This window comes from Microcaecilia unicolor, chromosome 3, assembly GCF_901765095.1.
Source record: "Microcaecilia unicolor chromosome 3, aMicUni1.1, whole genome shotgun sequence".
In the NCBI taxonomy this organism is placed as follows: Eukaryota; Metazoa; Chordata; class Amphibia; order Gymnophiona; family Siphonopidae; genus Microcaecilia; species Microcaecilia unicolor.
In genome coordinates, this window is record NC_044033.1 from 166,367,642 (window position 1) to 166,390,707 (window position 23,066).

Below are 23,066 nucleotides of genomic sequence, written 5' to 3' on the forward strand. Positions count from 1 at the left end.
CAATTTAAAAAAACATTAATTAGGTTGAGACCTGGGAGCATTTAATATCTTGTTTTCCTGTGCCTAAAGAAAAAGATGGCATGTGGGAACTTGCTCCTTTTGTTATGTGGAATGCAGTGGTATATTATAAAAATGCACTTACCTTTTTTGTTATTACTATTTCACAGAGAGGTATTGAATAATGAGGGAAGGGCTTCCTTCGTGCAGAGGTTTTGTCCAGAGTCAGTCTAAATGTGACAACATTGTCCAGTTCAGCACACTATTAGCTGCCAAGTTCATACAAAGTTAATTATGTTCAGTGGAAAATAAATCTGTTGACTCAGGCTGCTTGCTAAGTGAATATTTCATCAGTGTTTCATTATTGCCTCCAAATATTACATATTAAGGGCATTTGCTTTAAACTTTGTTTTAATTTGTTTATCCAGACTTTACATAAACATGGTTTTGCTTTCTAAACCAAAGATTAATCCTAACAACTGTGTTGTTTCTGACTAATTGTTTTGGACTGCTTTGGGTCCTACTGATCTGTACATCTGCTGTCTAGAATTTTGGAAGATGGAAAAGAGAAAATAAAAATTAAGTTTTGGATGTACTCTGTAGAAGTTGTTTACTTTTGCAATGTGTGTATAGATGCCTGTTCTGGTGTGTGCATGTTTATACATTTGCATAATTGACTGCATAGTCTTTTCCAGAATTTTAGAAGGAAAGATAAGAGGAGAAATTGAGTGATAGTTGGAAGGGTTTGCAGGGTCCAAAGATGACTGTTGAAGGCGCAAAGGGTGCATAGAAGGAAGCATGTTTCTAAACTGAGGAAAATAGACCTGTGGCCAGGCTATTATTAATCAGAGCCAAAAAAGAAAAAGGACATAGACAAGGGAAACTAGCCGTTGCCTTATAAGGAAGTAAGAGGGGAACTGGCTAATGCTGTACAAAATGATTTCTTTTATTTCTGTCTCTTACCCTATACCGGTATCAGTTGCTTCTCCCACATAACTTTTGAGATATTCATACAAATCCATTCAAATTTCTGCCACACATAGTAGTTTTTGTGCACCCTTTTCATGTATTTCCAATTCCCATGAACTTTGAAATCCCTGTTCCTTTTTCTTTCCTAAAATTAAACAGGTCAGTTAGGCTTAATTGGGATCTCAGTGATGTCAGAGTTCATTGTCATGTCATTGAGCATTTCTGGAAACGGCACTGCCATTCTACTATGTTACTATATTAGTTAGTAACCATAATAATATGCAAATTTCTTTACCAGAGTAGGTAACATCACATCAAGTTCACACATTTCTTTGTTCAATTTGTTAGACCCACACAGAGAAAGTAAAGAGCCAACTTCAAAAATGTAACCATTAAATGAGAGGAATTCATAATCTACTCATTCTGTTCTCATAGTGAAACAGTTGGCTAACAGAACTTTATTCTGATATGTCTAGGGTTTGAAAAAAATTGATCCAAGTTTATATGAAGACTTTAAAAACCATTACTTCGGAGATGAAACCGTAACCAACCTTGATCTTTGTGCCATGCTGAAGAAGAAGCAGCCAAATGGTTACTACCACTGTGAATGCACTATCACTGTTGGTGAGTACATAGGCATTTATAAATAAGAGTGTTTAGATTGCAATGGAAATACAGTTATTTGTAATTTGATTATTTGTGTAAGTCTTCATGGCTGATGTAGTTTGTTGGCAGGTTTTGGATAGAAGATTGTCCTGCTGTCAAGCCTTGTATTTTTGGTGAGGGGAAAACTCTCAAAATACAATATACAATACAATAGTAAAAAAACTTATATTCCGCTAGACACCTTGAAGTTCACTGTGGACTAACAAAAAACAAAACTAAATAATAATAGAAAATAGATAAAAATGATGGAAAACTTCAAGACCATGAAAAGATGGTGAGAGCAGTAAGTAGGCCAAATTCTTTGTACTTGAATTCCATTGTGCCTTCTACTTTGTTTAAAAAAATTATGGGGGCAATTCTATAAATTGGTGCCTCAGACTAGGTGCTCCAATGATGTGTGCTTAGTGCCAATTCTATAACTGTATGTTTCTTTATAGAACACTAGTGTAATGTCAGCATTGGTGCATCCATGTGTAAGCGTACCCTCCTATGCCATTCCAATGCCAGGCATAAGTTGACATGCTTAGGTGCACCAAGTGATGCACATATTTTTATAGTAATCTATAAACTATTCATGTACCTTATAGAATAGAGCCTATGAGCTAGATTCTATATATGGCACCGAAAAAGGGCTATTTTTAAAGTTAGGTGCGGTTTATAGTATAGCACTTATGCCTGGGAATCATGCCTAACTTTAGGTGTGGCCATTTGCACCAACTGAAATGTGGTGCAAATGGATGTGCCTACATTAGGCATTTATCTCCATCCCCTTCTATGTATTTCCCTCTTTTCCCCCCTTCCATTTATGTCTTCTCCCCAATCTTTTTTCCAACTTCCCTTCACCCACCTATTTTTACAACTCCCTCCCATCCTCCTTCCCTCCACCCACATGACTCCATCCACATCTCATCCCTTCCCATACCTTATTGTGCCTAGAACTCTCAGCAGCCATTTTGAAGTGGCGCCAGCAGCAACAGCGGTCTGCGGCACCCCTGGGCAAGAAAGAAGGGGCTCTTTGCTGCCCTGAAGAGGCCACTAGACCACCAGGCACGATAAGGTATGTACAGGAGGGGAGAGAATGATACCCTGAGGCCTATCCACCCATCCACAAGCCAGTCTGCCCGCAAACTCGGACAAACGGGCAGGCTGCCAACGCATATACATTAATAAATGATCACTTACACTAGCCCTATAACCAGTATAAGTGCCCATACCTTGAAGTTAGTTCATGCATACATAAATGATAGAATTTCATAATTTACCTGTGTACCTGTGACACTCCCTTGTGCTTCTCCCGATCGCCATCCATGCACACATACCAGCGAAGTATGCACCATCAAACTGTGGCATGTAGTTTTGTGCTTGGTGATAATCTGTAAGAGGCATTTATGAACATAAATGTCTAGAATACTGCCATTTACACACCTTCCTTCCACCTAAAACTGGACAAGTCCTTGAAGTTACCTTGGACAAAGCTCTATCCTTCCGCAGTCAAATTTCTAACGTTGTGAAGAAGTGCTTTTTCACCCTGCAACAAATCTGTTCCATATGACCAGTTCTTAAAGTGTCTTCCCTATGGATTTTGCTTTTGTGTCTGATTATATAAAAAATTGATTACTGTAATTCCCTTTATCATGGTCCTACCATCTATCCAACTCAAGAGACTTTAGTTAATTCAGAATACCACTGTCAAAATTACTTGTACCCTTCGCTCCTCCAGTCAACTTCTCCTTACCGTGCCTTCATATCGCCATACCTGGCTCGACACTATTCATCATTCCTGCTTTAGCGTTGTTGCCCCATCCCTTTGGAATCCACTCCCAGCCCCCCTCACGGCTGAATTATTTTACCAGAGATTTAAAATCGCCCTTAAGATTCTCCTGTTTAAACAACCATTTCTCATAACCCATTTTATTCTTTTCTCTTTCCAAAATTTCCATACTTGTTTTTCACAGCATGCCTCTATGTGTTTACCCTCACCCACCTTCCCTTTTTATATGTTTATCATGGTTCTGATATTGAGTATGATTCTTATTTCTTTTGTGTGTTCCTGTTGTTTTTATCTTATCTTCCCTGTTTGTCCCGTTTTGTATTTTATTATTTCTATTCCATTTTTAAAATACTTTGTTAACCATTTATATTTATATGATTTGCGGTATATCAGAAATAAACTGAAACTTGAAATTTGTGGAATTACTCCAATGAGGGGCAATTTTGTTAACCTACAGGGTGAGGCAAAAAAAAAAGCAACCCTCTAGAGTTTTCTGTTGTTTTCTAAGTAACTGTTTGGAATTTCAACATGAAACTTTGCAGCTTTATTTGTTGTTACTATCTACGTTTATGTGGTGAGTGGAATAAGATCATGTTTAAACAAGGCAAAGTTATAGACATTTTAGCATGACCACCCAGTAATTTTCATGTGTTCAAAAATGTTTGCATTGTAAAACTACCATTATTTAAAAAAATAAAAAAAAATGGGGTGCCAGCTTACTGTTAATGATGTCACAGTGACGTAGACTTCTGTCTGGGGAGCAATGTGGGAGGCCTATAACAAACTGCACCCAAAGCCGCAAACAATCACCAAACTCAAGGAAGTGGTGCAGATGATCTGGAACAGCCCATCTGGAACAGGGACGGTTCAACAAGACTGTTAAGAATTTCCCAAAGTGACTGAAGGCCTATGTTAAAGCTGGGGGGTGGACACACTGAGCATTCACAGTGACTGTAAAATTCTGACACATCCTTTGAATGATATTATTTTATGGTATTTTAGCTCAAACATTTTTAACGCAGAAAAATCGCTAGGTAAAAATGTCAGTAACATCAACATAGCTTAAGATAATTAAATGTTGTTTAACAGTGATACATAAGTATGATGACTAAATAAATGTGTAAAATTTCTTGTTGAAATTCAAAGCGGTTGATGAGAAAGTGGCAATAAACTCTAGGGGGTTACTTTTTTGCCTCACCCTGTAGATGCTCACATTATGTATGTGGAAATGTTTATAATACTAGCATTTATGTATGTATGTGTGCACTGATGTCTAAATACTAGCATAGTGCCTAAGCATTCTTCTGCAAACATCCACTTAACTTACATAGTGCATATTTGCAAGAGGGGTGGAGAATGGATGGGACATAGGTGGAGCTCCCACTTAATGTGCGTAACTTACAGAATACTGTAAGCTACGTGCGTCCCTGCTGCACATTGTAAGGAATATGAGGGGGGTAGGAGGGAAGACAGGGCTAGAGAAAGGAGCAGATCCTATTCCCCAGAGAAGTGGAGAAAGGAGAAATACAACTCCCACCAGTCCCCAAGAGGAGCGCAATCTAGAATGCAGGACTACATTTCCCAGCAGTCCCGGAGGGAGGCATACCATCGCAGCAGGGACTTCCATTCCCATCAGCCCCCGGAGGAGGTTGAGAGAGAAGGACAAGGGCGGGGAATTGGAAAACCCTGACACAGAGAACTAGGCTAGGGGAGGAGGTCCTGATTCTGCCCAATCAAGGAAAGGAGGGGCAGCTGGGAGAGGGGTGTGGGGAGGAACCCATGGACTGGCAAGGGGCAGAAAAGGGAGAGGAAAGAGATCAGGAGGAGCCGATAGATACCTCAGGTCTAGCTAAACTAAAAGGTGAGATAAAGCAGCAGTTGGGAGCTTGGTATGGGAACTGGATGAAAAAAGGAAGAAGGTGGTTTTCTCCAAAGGGGAGCTGAGAAGCTGTTTTTCCTGGAGGGTCCAATGGGGAGAGGTGGCTGGAAGATAGTGCTGGCCCAGTGGGTGGTGATTTTGAACCCTGTGGAAACGGCTTTACATGAACTGCTGGGTTTTTGAACCTATGGAAATTTTTTTACATGAACTATTGGGGATTTTTGGACCCTTTGAAATGCTTTACAGAAACTGCTGTGATTTTGAACCTTTGTTGAACCTTTGGGAAATTGCTTTGCATAAACTGATATAAATATATATGGTCCTGACTGAGTTGCTGAGTCATTATTTTGAGTCGGGGTTGAGAGGAGCCTAGGAGAGTGGAGCAGTGCATGAGCTTCTGCGGGATTTCCTGGAAAAATCCCTGGATGTCTGGGGGAGGGAGGCCTTCCTGAACAAACCAGAGCGCAGGTCCTTCAACATAGGCACATGCACTTACAGCTGGCATCAGTGTGAGTGTCTAAATTTTAGGCATGTTGATAGCCAGTTATGCTGGTATTCTATAATGTTGCCTATGTCCCTTTATAACATAAACTCATATCTTTTGTCAGCAATTTACGTATTCACATTTGTAAGGAAATAATACAAGAATTATACACGATAATTGTTTTATGGATGTTGAAGTCTGAAAAAACAAAACAAGTATCCTACATATTACATAACATAGCAGGAATATGTGGCAGAAGGTCTGAAACTGGGTTTGCCAGAAGCCAACTGTGCCCTTATTAATTGGTCTGGTGGTTTGATAGGTGCTATTTTAGTGTTCTTCTGAACCAGCGAATAAGTGTAAGAATGGCCCATCATCACTTTACACATAACAAGAAAGACTCAGCTTATTTGTAATATTCATTTTACAGTTTCTTCCCCTCGAGAATTGATATCCAGCGACTCTGTCCTCATACAGGACTCATGCAGCCATACAGAGGACTTTATACAAAGCTACTGTTTTAGGCCTCGAGGTATACTTAACAGCATTAATGACCAAAATACGTAAGAGGTGTTGAAGTATTAAGGCAAACATCCAGAATCGGTCTGCATTCCTTAAACTTGGGCAAGCATTTCAGTGAATAGAAGGAATGAGTGAGAAGCTACCAGCATATGCAAGAGAGGAAGCAACAGTAAAACAAGAGAAAAAGAAAACTGTAAAGGAAGGGATTCTTAGCAGCAAGCAAGAAAAAACAAGTGGCAAGTGCATAAATAGAGTAGGAAATGCAAAGTGTTATTTCAGGAGCAATTGATCAAAACCTGACAGAAGAATGGTTAAAGAGAAGTGAACAGAAACCCAAAGATAAGAGATTGATAGTTGCAGCACAAGACAAGATGGTTTAAATAAGCATAGAAAAAAATGGTAAAACAGAAGTGGAAATATTTACACATCTTGTTGCTTGCTGCGACATGCTGATGTCAGAAGTCCTGTGTGCAGAAAGGCACAATAAGGTAGCGTGGCTTATCCACTGGACACTGTATAAACATTATAATATTAGTACCAGAAAAATGACCCTAAGAGAACTGTTGAGAAGAAAGAGTTGTGATCACCTAGGACATTCTGATTCTAACTGGCAAAAGGGCTTAATGCAAAACAACCAGACATAATAGTAAAGAAAGCAAAATAAAACAAAAACGAACACACTGCAAGCAGATGTGTCCGAATTAAGCTGTTCTGTCTAAAGTATGGTGAGACATAAGATCCTAAAGTACCAAGAAGTGCAATCACAGACTAAAAAGAGGTGGCAGAATGGTACAGAAAGCTTTTCTTTATTGTTTTGGGTGCCATTATTTTGATTGCACCTTCATAAGTTGCATAGACAATTTATATCCTTTGATCTCCAGAAGGAAGTTCTTTGGCTTGAGCAGTAAACTTGAAATACTTTGGGGCTCATTTTCAAAGCACTTAGGCTTACAAAGTTCCATTGGTTACTATGAAACTTTGTAAGTTTAAGTATTTTGAAAATACGCCTTCAAATGTACTCTGGCTTAAGAATGACTCAAAACTGCCATGGAACAGGCAAAACTAACTCATTTGGAGACATTACCTCTGGGAGAAATAGTGACTTAATATATTGGTGTCATGACAGAAGTTAAGTCATTTTATCACTACATTTGTCACCTGGTGATTAACCCTCTAATTCTATAATCTTGTGTACCCATTTTTACGCTTAGCTTGCAAAATTGCACACGCAGTTTGCAGAGTACTTCTAGTTCTCCAAGGACAAGCAGGCCTTTGTATTCTCACATGTGGGTGATAGTGGAGCCTGGTGCGGATGCTGACTAGCAAGTTGTAGAAATTTCTAGCAGCATCCCATTGCGCATGCGCTGGTGCCTTCCTGCCCAACACACAAGCTCAGGTTCCTTGGTCTTTGTTTTTCCGTGGAGCTAAGAGGACTCGTCTCTGTGTTCTCCTCAGTGCCTGTCTTTTTGTCAACTTTGCAGTGCCTTCCCTTGCGGTTCTTTTTGCTTTCTGTTTCTTCATTTTAAGTATTTTATTGTTACTTTCCTCTTTTCTTTCCAATTCCTTTTATTTTTTATAATTTTTTGGGGGCCCTTCAAGTTTCCTTTCATTTTCACATCTGCTAGGCCCATTTTAGGTCGGAGCACCAACCTCAATTTGGCCTCTGCCCCTTTTTTGTTCAAAATTGAAGAGTTTAATTTGGCTGCAGTTCTGTCTTCATTGTCTCTGAAGACCCCCAGTGGTTTCAAAAGGTGTGCCCAATGTAATTGGGTGATTTTGGTAACAACCACACTCATAGTGCATCGGGTGCCTTGAACCTAACCATGAGCCTAACTCTTGTTCTCTGTTTTTAAAAATACAGTTGAGGACACAGAGGGCACGGCAGGCCTAACAAGAGAAACTTTTTGGCTTCTCAAAGACCAGTGCATCAGGATCGACATCAGCACTGGAAGCATCAACCTCAAAGGCTGTGAAGGCTTCTACATCCACTGGGAGTGCACTTGCATTGAGAAGGTCTCCACCTGTCTTGACATCAGGCACTGAGAGTCGGCCCGTAGACCGAGCATCAGACCTGATATTGAGGGTGCATATGGATTTAATGCAATCCTTATCGGCACCGAAGGACTGCAGTGCTGAGCACTGGAGCATCGGCATCCCTGATACCTGAGATGTGCCGGCACTGAGAAGAGCACTTCCCATCTTTGGAAGAGGTGCCAGGGCACGAGCCTCATAGCAGCCAGTTCCCGCTTCTGATTCAATACCAACCACTTCTCAGGCTGCCACCTTACTGGCTCCCCTGCCTTTGCCAGTGCCCTCCTTCGATGAGTGGTTCTGAGCCATACTCATGGAGGAGCTGGCGCAGATGCTGCAGCAACAGGCTGCTCAGGCAATGGGTCAGCCCCAACTTCACCCTGAGGCTCCTATGTCTGTGCAGACATTTTCAACATTGGCACCTCAAAGCAGTGGTGTGCTGGTAAATGTTTAACAGGCTTTCTCCCTAGTCCACCTCTGCGCCCCCCCCCCCCCCCCCCCCCCGGTCCACCTCTAGTTGTTCGCTTCATGTGAGGTTTGCTATTAACAAAGTCTCCTGTCAAAACTCCTGTCATGAGATCTCAACGGTGTCCTCACCCAGCTGATGAAAACTTCTTTTGAGCTGCTTGATTCCTTTAATCTGAAGTTTTTGACCTAGAAAGTTTTGTTTCTGGTGGCGTTCACTTCAGAACACAGAGTCAGTGAGCTTCAGGCCCTAGTAGCTGGTCCACCTTACACTAAATTTCATCATAACAGAGTAATTCTCTTCACATACCCTAAGTTCCTTCCTAAGGTAGTGTCAGAGTTCCATGTTAATCAGTCAGTCATTCTGCCAATATTTTTCCAAAACCTCATGCTCATCCTGGTGAGAGTGTACTGCATACTTTGGACTGCAAGTGAGCCTTAGCCTTATATCTGGAGCGGACTAAAGTCCATAGACAGTCCACCCAGCTTTTTGTTTCTTTTGATCCAAACAGGATGGGGGTAGCCATCAGCAAAAGCACAATTTCTAATTGGCTAGCAGATTGCATCTCATTTACTTATGACCAGGCTGTGCTGACTCTAGAGATTCATGTCAAGGCTCATACTTTCAGAACCATGGCTACTTCAGTAGCCCACTTGAGGTCAGCCTCCATAGAGGAGATTTGCAAAGCTGCAACATGGTCATCGGTCCCCAGATTCAGATCTCACTACTGCTTTGAGCAGGATACCCGACGTGACAACCGGTTCGGTCAGGCAGTCCTGCAGAATTTGTTCGTTGTCTAGAAACCAACTCCACCCTCCTAGGCCCAGTTTGGCTGTTCCAGGCTGCACCTCCACAACTAGTACTGAAATTGTTTTAGGTTGATTGAGTAGAGGCCTCAGCGTTTCAAGTCCCTATTTATCCTAGCATTGTTGTTTTCACCGAGCCTGGTAGCTAGGGATTCCTACATGTGAGAATACAGTGGCCTGTTTGTCCTCGGAGAAGGCAAAGTTATTCACCTGTAGTATATGTTCTCTGAGTACAGCAGGCCAAGTATTCTCATATACCCTCCCACTTCCCCTTGCAGTTGCATTCTTTAGCTTTTTCCACTGACTGAGGGACCCGAGCTCACGCGTTGGGCGGGAAAGCACCAGCGCATGTGCAGTGGGATGCTACTAGAAATTTCTACAACTCGCTGGTCAACATCCATTGGATAATGTCACCCACATGTAAGAATTTTTGGCCTGATGTCTTTTGAGAACACCTGCTACAGGTCAGTTACTTTGCTTTACGTGCATAATTTTTTAAAATTAGGCGCTAATTGACAATAATTGAAGTTAATTGTTTCTAATTGGCACTACTTTACAGTTACATATGTAACTGCACTTGGTTAGTATTCTGTAACCTTAGTGCTTAATTCCTTTAGCACGCAACTACTAGGGGCTTATAACCATGAGAGGGGCACGGGTGGATCAGAGGGCGTGCCTAGCACTTATGTGCTAAGGTGAGTTACATGGTTAACTGATAGCAGTTAGGCACAAGCATTTATACCAGACATTGAGCTAGAATAAGGGTATTTGCATAGTAATGAGATGCAAAATATCACCATGGTATTTTTAGAAACGTGGCGTTTGGGCTGTTTAAGTCGCGTTAAGGGCCAATTAACAACTTAAAACCCTAACACCGTTTGATGAAAAACCCCTCAGATTGTAAACAAGAATTACCTGTGTACCTGAATGTAACTCACCGTGAGCTACCAGTGAACAGGAGTTATCTAAATGTAAATAAATAAAATGAAGTATACGTTTTCTTTCAGATGCCTCAATATTCACGTACTGAAATATTGCCCTCTTAAGCAGGTCAAATCTATTTTCACCCATGTAAAAAAAATGTCTAAAGCTCTCAGAAATGTACCTTCTATTGTATAAATATAAATGTAAACAATGATGGACAAGTCAATCCAGTGATATGTGGGTAAGGATACTAAATTGTTCAGCAGTGATAGCATATTTCCATCAGAGGCTGCCAAGCACAGATTAGTGTCAGCGGTAAGATGAGTGGTGCTGCCTGAGCCAGAAAGAAAGAAAATAAACCATTAACCTACAAACCACCTTACTGATTGGATAAAATGGTGGATTTGATTTAGCTTATTGTAATGTCTTCTAAATGCTATAAATCTATTTGACATTTTCACTAGCTCAAGCTATATAAATAGCCATCAGTCTTCTTATTAGGTATTATTGCTCAAAGGGTCAACAGTTCAGAATGTAATTCAAATACATTTTTGGTCTCCAAACAAGTAGAATGAATTTACCTTGTGTTTTTGCCCTCTGGAGGACAAATACCTTGGGCTATATGGGTTTTGGTGGGACTGGCTAGCACAGCAGGTTCCCAGGTAGTCAAAAGAACATACAACATAGTTCAGAAAAGATATTTGGGGTATGCAGGAGGTGGGGCCCCTAGAGATGCTTTCTTATAGCCCTTCAAACCATCTGTTTCTGCTTCTGGCTACTCAAAGGCTTCCCCACCTTGACATAAAGGTAGTTTATTATGGAAACTGGAATGACATACTGGAATGACATACCTATTTACTATATTTTGATTTAGACTGGGCCTGCTACTGTACATAAGTAATGCCACACTGGGAAAAGACCAAGGGTCCATCGAGCCCAGCATCCTATCCACGACAGCGGCCAATCCAGGCCAAGGGCACCTGGCAAGCTTCCCAAACGTACAAACATTTTATACATGTTATTCCTGGAATTGTGGATTTTTCCCAAGTCCATTTAGTAGCGGTTTATGGACTTGTCCTTTAGGAAACCATCTAACCCCTTTTTAAACTCTGCCAAGCTAACCGCCTTCACCACGTTCTCCGGCAACGAATTCCAGAGTTTAATTACGCGTTGGGTGAAGAAACATTTTCTCCGATTTGTTTTAAATTTACTACACTGTAGTTTCATCGCATGCCCCCTAGTCCTAGTATTTTTAGAAAGCATGAACAGACGCTTCACATCCACCTGTTCCACTCCACTCATTATTTTATATACCTCTATCATGTCTCCCCTCAGCCGTCTCTTCTCCAAGCTGAAAAGCCCTAGCCTCCTTAGTCTTTCTTCATAGGGAAGTCGTCCCATCCCCGCTATCATTTTAGTCGCCCTTCGCTGCACCTTTTCCAGTTCCACTATATCTTTCTTGAGATGCGGCAACCATGCTTCCTACTGCCAGGCTTCCTACTGCCAGGCCAGTTCTGGGCTAGCTCTGACTCACAAGAATCCCACAACCCTCTGGGTTGGGAGCCTGACATGTTGTCAGCAGCTAAACTTGTGTACTATGATAGGGGCAGCCTTTTTAGACTATCAGAAACACCCATTTACTTCTTATAAAGCACTTATGAATATTTTATTGCTGGGCACTTTATATTAAATATAGTAAGTACTTTTATTTCAAAAAGTATCACAGGGAAATGTTCTCTGCAGCTTTACTACTACTACTACTTAGCATTTCTATAGCGCTGCCAGGGTTACGCAGCGCTGTACAAGTTTAAACACGGGGAGGGACAGTCCCTGCTCAAGAGAGCTTACAATCTAACGGTAACAGACTACGTAGTCAGTGTAGGTAACAGGAATGGGGAAGGTGTTAGGCGCCACACCTCACATGCTGACATTAATCTAGAATGGGTGTGTCAGTCCAATAATGTGGTTTAGTGAATGGCCCATGATGATAAACACCGCTTGAAACCAGTAGTTTTGGTTCTGGCCGAAACTGAATCTGTGGCTGAAATTTGCTGCTCAATTTCCTCCGGATCCAAAGCTGAAACCAAAAATGATTTGCCCGCCCTCCTCCCGGTGGAAAACACCCCCCGCCCCAGCAGAGACCTGGCCTCCCCAGGCTGCCCAACTACCCTTTAGGCCCTCCCCAGGCCTACCTTAACAAACCATGGTGGTCTAGGTGCCTCTTCATGTACAGGAATGGAGCCCACTCATTCATACCCACTGCCATTGCTGACTCAACATGGCTGCCGAGACGTCTGTGAGAGGTCTTGGCTACCATTTTGAGATTGGCGGTGGTAGCGGAGAGTGATCACAGTGGGGGAGGGGGGTGTCAGTTTTTGCCGAAAATGAAGTGGTAGCAACAGCAGCAGCAGTTCAGAAACCAAAACTGAAATTCTTTCGGCCTCTATATGATGGTTTATAAAAGTTTTTAGGGGGCAATCAGAGAAATTGGATGTTACAAAATGCTTAGAAACTTCTTTTAAGCGAACAGTCTTGTAGCAAATTTATAACCATGTGCTCTACTGCTTTAGTGCATACTAGCGCTATTAATGCATGCTATTTTCCACAGGTCTCATTTATGCAGTGAGACCTAACTTACGTAGTGCACATTAGTAACTCTACAGATTAACTTTCAAAAATATAGCAAGCCACAACACATCGAATCTAATACCAATGCCAATGCAGCGCTTATTGACCACTTTACCCCCATTTCAGGGTCCAATGCGGTTTACAAAATAATAACAATAAACCACAGTTTACAAGATAATATAGGGGCTCATTTTTGAAACAGAAAAACGACCAAAAAGCGGTAGATGGCCATTTTTATTGCCAAAACATCCAAATCACTATTTTCAAAACTAATTTTTAAGATAGTTTTCTATGCAGTATGTCCAAATCACAAAGGGATGCATTGGGGGTGGGATTTGGGCATTACAAAAACGTGGATGTTTTTCTGCCATAATGGAACAAAGCAAAAACATCCATGTTAAAAGTTAGTTGGTTTCAATCACGGCTAAGTCACAAAAAGATACCCTAAATGATCAAATAGCCATTGGCAGGATTAAGGCATGACCCCCCTCCTTACTCGCCCAGTGGTCACTGACCCCCTCCCACCCCCCAAAGATGTGAAAGAAACAGTACACACCAGCCTCTATGATAGCTTCAGAAGTTATTGGCAGTCCTATTAGAGCAGCATGCGGGTCCATGGAATAGCCTAGTGGTTGGTGCTGTACACTGTAGAGAGGGGGACCCAGGCCCATATTCCACTCTGTTACACTTGTGATGGAATGTATGAGCCTTCCAAAAACCTACTGTACCCACATATAGGTGACACCTGCAGGCATAAGGGCTATTGTAGTGGTGTACAGTTGGGTACAGTAGGTTTTTGGTGGATTTTGGAGGGCTCACCATACAATATAAGGGGTAACAGTGAGATGTGTACCCGGGACTTTTTATGTGAAGTCCACTGCAGTGCACCCTAGGGTGCTCCACTGCTCTGCTGAGATGTCTGGGTGGCCAGTCTACTAAGAATGCTGGCCCCATACACCGCAATGGCTTGTTTTTGTGCGTTTTTCCCTTAGACTTTTTTTTTTTTTTTTTTAATGGTCTAAAAACAGAGGCACACTGAGCACAAAAACATCTTGCAATGACCATTTTCAAAACAAAAAGATAGCATTTTTCTGGTTAGAAAATTGCTATGTTTGCCGTTCGAATTTTGGACGTTTTCAGCAAAATGTCCAAAATCCGATTTAGACATTATATCGAAAATGTCCCTCATAATATAACAAAAATAAAATAACAAAACCTCAAAAAATCCTAATCAAAATTTACCAAACAAAAAAGGTTTTAACTTTTTACGAAATGATAAATAATATAAATCCGTTCTTATAAGTAAAAGGTAGAGAATGCCAAAGAGAAGTCACAGAAGAGGAAAACAAAGTATTAAAGATTCTCAAAAGATTTACCTTTAGGCGGATGAAGCAGCAGTTGATCTTGCAAACGAGAAGAATGCTTCAACAATGGAACCATCAATAAATTGATTACTAATTCAGAAGTAAGACCATAAAAAATTTGAACATCAAACAAGCTGATTTAAAGAAATCTGAGGTTGTACTGGGAGCCAATGTAATTTTGCCAGAAAAGGTGAAATGCTATCAAATTTCTTAATCCTGTAAATCAACTGTGCAGAATTATTCTGAATAAGTTGAAGTTTAATAACCTGATAGAACTAAATGAAGAACATTACAGTACTCAAGTTGAGACAGTATTAGCATCTGAACCAACAAAGCAAAGGATGTTTCATCAAAATATGATCGAATTAGACGTAAATTGTCTCCGTTTAAAAATGTTTTTTTTGTTTTGTTTTTGCCAGAGATGATTTATCTGAGGCTCTAAAGAGAGTGATGAATCTAAAATATGTCAAAGGACTCTGTCTTCTATTGGTAAAGATTTACCAGAGGATAGTACAATAGTTTTGGGCACATCTGTCTTATTCAGCATGTTAGTCAACGCCCAGTGCTGGATCCTATCCATACAAGAAGATAATCTGTTAATGATGTCACCAAGGCCGCTGAGAGGCTGAGCCGGGCCTGGAGCAGGGGCTGCCGACCCCCAGGATCGCTGCTGCTGCCACCCGCCAGAACTACCAACCAGCGGAACTTTCAAAACCGAGCATGTGCAGCCTAAGGAGAAAAGCAGCCACTTGGCAGGCAATGCGACAGAGTGAAGAGCAGCGCTGGAGGAAGATCTCTTCTGGTGGGGCCTGTGGGGGACTCCCGCCCGCCAAACCAGAGGTCCTGCTATGTCTGTTCCTCCTGGTCCTCCCCAGCCTCCAAGGGGGGCCCGACGCTGGAGTTCTCTCTTCTGCTCCTGTCGGGACGTGATCACCCGGGTCCCGTCAAAAGCAGGAGAGAGAGACCCCTGCGCCAGGCCCCCCTTGGAGGCCCGGGCCCATGGAATACCCCCTCCCCTCCTCGGCGGCCCTGGATGTCACCCAAATTAGCAAAAACAGGAACAATCATCAAAATATCATCTGCATAAGAAAATAACTGTTCATCCCAATTCAATTTAATCAATCCAAAGGTAGACATAAAGAGATTGAAAAGTAATGGAGACAATGGAGAGCCTTAGGGACATAGGCACCCCGTATAAGAGGCTTGGGGAGGCTAAGCCTCCCCAGCCAAGCTGTGACCTTTCCTCGCCTGCCTCCTCCTCCACATGCAGCCCCGATGCCAAAACAAAATTGTATTTTTCTCCGCCGCCGCCCCCCCCTCCGCGCCCTGTCCGCATGATCTCGTCACTTTTAGTCTTTTACTGCCCTGAAAAGCGCCGTTCTCCCTCCAGCGCTGGCAATTCCCATAGCCAGCCTTCTGCCAGCTTGCATCATCGGGGCCTCTCCTCAGGCACGTCCCACCTACTCTGCAACTTCCTGTTTTCCGCAGCAGTGAGATGCGCCTGAGGAGAGGCCCCGACGATGCAAGCTGGCAGAAGGCTGGCTATGGGAATTGCCAGCGCTGGAGGGAGAACGGAGCTTTTCAGGGCAGTAAAAGACTAAAAGTAGCACTGCTTTGGCTAAAGGCAGCAGAAAAGTCAGTGAAACTCTTAAGCATCCAGTTGCCACATCTTTGCCAATTGCGACTGATTGCAGAAGGGAAAGAACTGAACCGTAAGGCACATTTTCCTTTATATTGAAACTGAAGTTGGAAACAGTTCAAAAGATAACTGTGATGGTGATGATATGTTGAGAGGGCAGAAACCTATCACTCACATTTACACACAGCAGTGACACTCAGAAAAATTTGACCAGGTTCCAGATGGAAACTATCCAACTGGAATGACAGCTTTCCAGATAATATGCTCCCAGCACTAAGACTGTATGTGTGTGAGTATTCATGTGTGTGTGTGTATGTATGTTTGTGTGTGTGAGTGAGTGCTTTCAGGTTTAAGTAGAGCCAGAGGGGCAAGAAAAATATCAAGGAGATTAGGGGCCAGAAGGGACCACAGTAGGACACCACAGGAGATAGGATCAGATCTAGAGAGAGAAGAGCCATTGGGGCCTGGTAGGACTGGCCATTCAGGTAGGAAGTAGACCGTTTTAGAAGTGTCCCCCAAATTCCAAGGTCATCCAGGCAGTAGAGAAGGAGGAGGTGCTACTAGATCGAAGGCAGGTGAAAGATCCAGAGAAACCAGAACAATGGAATTACACAGGTCAAGGACAGTTCGATTTCATTGCCCATAGTGCTCTCTCTCTCTCTCTCTCTCTCTCTCTCTCTCTCTCTTTTAGGTTTTCCTTTCCCCTTTCCCTGTTTATATAGCCTTTGGTCATTAATGGCAGTATAACTAGTGTTTGTAATAAGGATCATTTTCAAAAGGATGTCTAAATTGAGATGTCTTGTTCATAATGTCCATCTCACAGGCATTTTCAAACAGGAAATATGTTGGGTTTTCTGTTCAAAATTACATGAGAATGCCCAAAATGAACAGCCATTTTACAAACTGAAATGCCCCCCCACCCAAAAAAAACAGGGACAAGGACATCTGTCTGGCAGCATTTTGTTTTCAAAAAATGGCCATATAGATGTCCTTGTAGAGCAGAGGAGCAGCCTAGTGGTCAGTTCAGTGGACTGTAAACTAGGGCACCCATGTTCATATCCCTCTACAATTTTAAAGGTATTAATTGTGACTATTTTACTTTTATTTATTTATTTTTCTGTGTGTTGTCAGACAATTATGGATGTAAGCTCCACCCCTGGCCCCGCCCCATTTAGCCTCCCCAAACAGTTGGGCCACCGACCGCCTATGCTTAGGGAATACCACAACCCAGAGACCAAAACTGAAAAAAAAAACATTCTTCCAGACACAGTAAGTACAATTGGAGGCTCATTTTCAAAGCACTTAGCCTCCCAAAGTTCCATAGAAACCTATGGAACTTAGCCTCCCAAAGTGCTTTGAAAATATGCCTCTTGGTCAACAAGGGGCTGATATTCAGAATGCGGGAGGAAGCACGGCTAATGCCCGCTGTCTGTGGTCAGCCTGGATATTCAGTGCTGGGCCATTTCTGGTGACCGGCATTGAATATCTGGCTTATTTTTTGCCAGTTTAAACTGGCTAGAGGGGTCTTTTACTAAGCCACGGTAGTGTTTTTTTAGCTTGCAGTAAATGCCGAGACGCCCATAGCAATATAATAGGCGTCTCAGTGTTTATCATCAGCTGATTTCTACTGCGAGCTAAAAACGCTACCACGGCTTAGTAAAAGACCCCCTAAATTAATATTTGGAGATTGTCGGTTAAGTTTGAAGTGGGCAAAGATATTCCATCTATTTACATGGCCTGATGTGGCCGCTTACAATAGCCGGCTATATGTTGAATATTTGGGGATAGCGGCTATATCGCGCGCTATATCCAGTTATCTCCTAGGGCCCTGTTTACTAAGGCGCGCTAGCGCTTTTAGTGTGTGCTGAAAATTAGCATGCACTAACACTAGAGACACCCATATATTCCTATGCGTGTCTCTAGTGCTAGCATGTGCTTAAAACGCTAGCTCGCCTGTAGCACAGCCTAGTAAATAAGGCCCTTAGCCGCTTACCGGGAATATTCTGTAGGGGATTGCTGGTTATTCCCCACCGAATGAACGTTTTTCAGCCATAATGGATCAAAATGAAAATGTCCAGGACTAAAACTAAGGCATTTTGAGCTAGATCTGTTTTAATAATGACTAAGCCACAGAAAGTGCCCTAAATGACTTGCAGGAATAAAGGAATGACCTCCCCTTCTCCCAGTGGTCACCGACCCCCTCCTACCTCCCAAAGACGTAAAAGAAACAGTACATACCAGCCTCTATGATAGGACTGGCTACAACATCTGAGACTGTGCAGCAAGCAGGTCCCTGGGTAGCCTAGTGGTCAGTGCAGTGCACTGTGGAGAAGGGGACCCAGGGCCATAATCCACTCTAACTGTTACACTTGTGGTGGAAAGTGTCAGCCCTCCAAAACCCACCAAAAACCTGCTGTACCCACGTATATAGTGGTGTACAGTTGGGTATTTTGTACAGCGCTGCGTAACCCTAGTAGCGCTCTAGAAATGTTAAGTAGTAGTAGTAGTACAGTAGGTTTTTGGTGGGTTTTGGAGGGCTCACTCTACAATATAAGGGAACAACAGTGAGATGTGTACCTGGTACCTTTTGTGTGAAGACCACTGCAGTGTCCCCTAAGGTGCCCCACAGCTCTGTTGGGATGTTTGTGTGGCCAGTCTACTAAGAATGCTGGCTTCTCCTACATCCCAATGGCTCAATGTTGTGTATTTTTCACTTGTATGTTTTTTTTTGTTTTTTTTTTCCGAAAACGGACCAAAAGATAAACGCACAGAGCACAAAAACAACTAGCAAGTGGCCATTTTTGAAAAAAAAAGATGTTTTGCTGTTTCAAAAATGGCTATATTTGCTATTCGGATTCTGGACATTTTGTGCAAAACATCCAAAGTTGGACTTAAGACGTCATGTTGAAAATGCCCGTCCACATCTTTTTTTTGAGACACCGTGACCAGAATTGAACACAATACTCAAGGTGAGGTTGCATCATGGAGCGATATAGAGCATTATATTATTCTATGTCTTATTTTCTATCCCTTTGCTAATAGTATTCTTTTTGGTTTTTTGCCTGCTACTGCACACAGGGCAGAAGATTTCAGTGTATTGTCCACGATGATACGGCTGCGGCTAGGAAAGCGAATAGAATGTTGGGTGTTATTAGGAAGGGTATGGAGTCCAGGTGTGCGGATGTTATAATGCCGTTGTATCGCTCCATGGTGCGACCGCACCTGGAGTATTGTGTTCAGTACTGGTCTCCGTATCTCAAAAAAGATATAGTAGAATTGGAAAAGGTACAGCGAAGGGCGACAAAAATGATAGTGGGGATGGGACGACTTTCCTATGAAGAGAGGCTGAGAAGGCTAGGGCTTTTCAGCTTGGAGAAGAGACGGCTGAGGGGAGATATGATAGAAGTGTATAAAATAATGAGTGGAATGGATCGGGTGGATGTGAAGCGACTGTTCACGCTATCCAAAAATACTAGGACTAGAGGGCATGAGTTGAAGCTACAGTGTGGTAAATTTAAAACGAATCAGAGAAAATTTTTCTTCACCCAACGTGTAATTAGACTCTGGAATTCGTTTCCGGAGAACGTGGTACGGGCGGTTAGCTTGACGGAGTTTAAAAAGGGGTTAGATAAAGGACAAGTCCATAGACCGCTATTAAATGGACTTGGAAAAATTCCGCATTTTTAGGTATAACTTGTCTGGAATGTTTTTACATTTGGGGAGCGTGCCAGGTGCCCTTGACCTGGATTGGCCACTGTCGGTGACAGGATGCTGGGCTAGATGGACCTTTGGTCTTTCCCAGTATGGCACTACTTATGTACTTATGTACTTTTTCTTGGGTGCTGACTTCTAAGATGGAACCTAACATCAGATAACTATGACTGAATTAATTTTCCCGATGTGCTTCACTTTGTATTTGTCCACATTAATTTCATCTGCCATTTGGATGTCCACTATTCCAATTTGTGTCTTAACACTGCCCTTAAGCTTCCCATTGTCTCCTCCCAATGTCTCAATGTTGATGTCCCATTGTGATATTCCTAATGATAATTCGATTATCTCGCATAACTTGTACAATGTAACCTATAACCAAGTTGTAACAAATGTATTTTCATTATTCATATCTTATTGTAAGCCACACTGAGCCCGCAAAGAGGTGGGAAAATGTGGGATACAAATGCAAACAATAAATAAATAAATTTCCTAAGGTCTTGCTACAGTTTTTCACTTCTGTTTGTTTATCAGGGGCATAATAGAAAGAGAAGGGCGCCCATCTTTGGATACAAATCGGGACATGGGCGTCCTCTCAGGGTCGCCCAAATCGGCATAATCAAAAGTCGATTTTGGACATCCTCAACTGCTTTCCGTCGCGGGGACGACCAAAGTTCATGGGGGGGCGTGTCGGCAGCATATAGAATGCGGGACAGGGGGCATGGTTAAGAGCTGGGCGTCCTCGGCCAATAATGGAAAAAAGAAGGGCTTCCCTGTTGAGCATTTGGTCGACTTTACTTGGTCCCTTTTTTTCACAACCAAACCTCAAAAAGGTGCCCGAACTGACCAGATGACCACCGGAGGGAATCGGGGATAACCTCCCCTTACTCCCCCAGTGGTCACCAACCCCCTCCCACCCAAAAAAAATTTTAAAAACATGTTTTGCCAACCTCAAATGTCATACCCAGCTCCATCACAGCAGGATGCAGGTCCTTGCAGCAGTTTTTAGTGGGTGCAGTGCACTTCAGGCAGGCGGACCTAGACCCCCCCCCCCCCACTTGTAGTGGTAAATGTGAGCCCTCCAAAACCCACCCAAACCCCACTGTACCCACATGTAGGTGCCGTCCCCTTCATCCCTAAGGGCTATGGTAGTGGTGTACAGTTGTGTGGAGTGGGTTTTGGGGGGCTCAGCACCGAAGGTAAGGGAGCTATGCACCTGGGAGCAATTTGTGAAGTCCACTGCAGTGCCCCCTAGGGTGCCCGGTTGGTGTCCTGGCATGTGAGGGGGACCAGTGCGCTATGAATGCTGGCTCCTCCCACGACCAAATGCCTTGGATTTGGTCATTTTTGAGATGGGCGTCCTCGGTTTTCATTATCGGCGAAAACCGAGGTCGCCCATCTCTAAGGTCGACCATCTCAACATTTAGGTTGACCATCTCTAAGGTCGACCTAAATGTTGAGATTTGGGAGTCCCCGACTGTATTATTGAAACGAAAGATGGACGCACATCTTGTTTCAATAATACGGGATGCCCTGCCCATTCGCGAGGACGTCTTCAGAGATTGGCGTCCTTAGAGGTGGTCATCCCCATTCGATTATGCCCCTCCACATCATCTGTGTGCTCCTGGATCACTCCTTAATTTTCTTATACCAGCTAGGGGAACTCAGTATGAAGCCTGTATAAGTTTTGCGTCTATATGACTAAGGCTTTAGGCTAGAAGGGCTCTACCCTAGTATATATACTGCCCGATATTCAATATGATTTGGATGGCCAGAAGAGGCTCCTTGCTGTTTAAATTGCCTGTCTGGGACTAACCAGGCGTTTTCAGTGGCACTTAACTGGATAGTGCTGCTGAAAATGCCCGATTAGTGTCCAAGCTGAAACCGGCTATTTTGTGAGTATTCTAGGGGCAGAATCAATGGTTAAGATAATTGCATAAATATGATTGCATCAAATGCAGTCTTATCTTTATGTGGTTCTCTATAACCGGTTAAGTGCCGAATTTCACACATAACTGGATATATTTTCGCCGGCTCCTATACCCAGAAATTCTATGCTGGAGTCCAGACATGGCCCAGCATTGAATTTCTGGGTATAACACTGGCCAGTCAAGAAAACGCTGATTGCCGCCGGCTGAATATCGGGCCCATAGAGGGGCATTTTTGATGGGGGCGGCCATCTCTAAGGGCGCCCATCTCCGAGGACGGCGCCGTGAAGGGGCGGGGCCAACTGTATTTTCAAATGAGATGGCCGGCCATTGTTCATTTCAATAATATGGTTGGGGCTGGCCAAATGTCAGAGATGGCCGGGTTTGAGATGGCCGGCCTCAGTTTTCGCCGATAATGGAAACCAAGGCCGGCCATCTCAAACCTGGCCAAATCCAAGGCGTTTGGTCATGGAAGGAGCCAGCATTTGTAGTGCACTGGTCCCCCTGACATGCTAGGACACCAACTGGGCACCCTAGGGGGCACTTTTAAAAATTAAAAAAAAAGATTTTAAATAGCTCCCAGGTGCATAGCTCCCTTACTACTTGGGTGCTCAGCCCCCCAAATCCCTCCCCCAAAACCCACTCCCCATAACTCTACACCATTACCATAGCCCTTATGGGTGAAGGGGGGCACCTACATGTGGGTAGAGTGGGTTTGGGGGAGGGGGTTTGGAGGGCTCCCATTTACCACCACAAGTGTAACAGGTAGGGGGGGATGGGCCTGGGTCCGCCTGCCTGACCTCCACTGCACCCACTAAAACTGCTCCAGGGACCTGTATACTGCTGCGATGGACCTGAGTATGACATTTGAGGCTGGCAAAAAAGGTTTTTTAAAGTTGTTTTTTTTAGGGTGGGAGGGGGTTAGTGACCACTGGGGGAGTCAGGGGATGTGATCCCCGATTCCCTCTGGTGGTCATCTGGTCAGTTTGGGCACTTTTTTGGGACTTGGACCTGAAAAAAAAGGGACCTAATAAAGTGGACCAACTTCTCACCAGGGAGGCCCTTCTTTTTCCATTATCAGGCGAAGCCGGCCATCTCAAAGCACGTCACTGTCCTGCCTCCCTTCTTTTTTCCATTATCAGGTGAAGCGGGCCATCTCAAAGCACGCTACTGTCCCGCCTTCACTACCGTACCAAAACGCCCCCTTGAAGTTTGGCCGGCTCCGCAATGGAAAGCAGTTGGCACCGGCCAAAATTGGCTTTTGATTATACCGATTTGGCT

At 43.2% G+C, this 23,066-nt stretch overlaps 1 protein-coding gene across 3 annotated transcripts in view; it reads left to right on the forward strand.

Annotated features, from left to right (window-relative positions):
- The window catches only part of AKAP7 (A-kinase anchoring protein 7), a 268,593-nt gene that overhangs the window by 110,164 nt on the left and 135,363 nt on the right, over nucleotides 1–23,066 (forward strand). For all 3 annotated transcript variants that reach the window (XR_003941462.1, XM_030196544.1, XM_030196545.1), the window contains one exon: nucleotides 1,443–1,590. Coding sequence is in view for 2 of the 3 variants with exons in the window: in XM_030196544.1 (XP_030052404.1) it covers nucleotides 1,443–1,590 (148 nt within the window). In the remaining variant the exon portion in view is untranslated. The remainder of the gene's footprint in view (nucleotides 1–1,442; nucleotides 1,591–23,066) is intronic.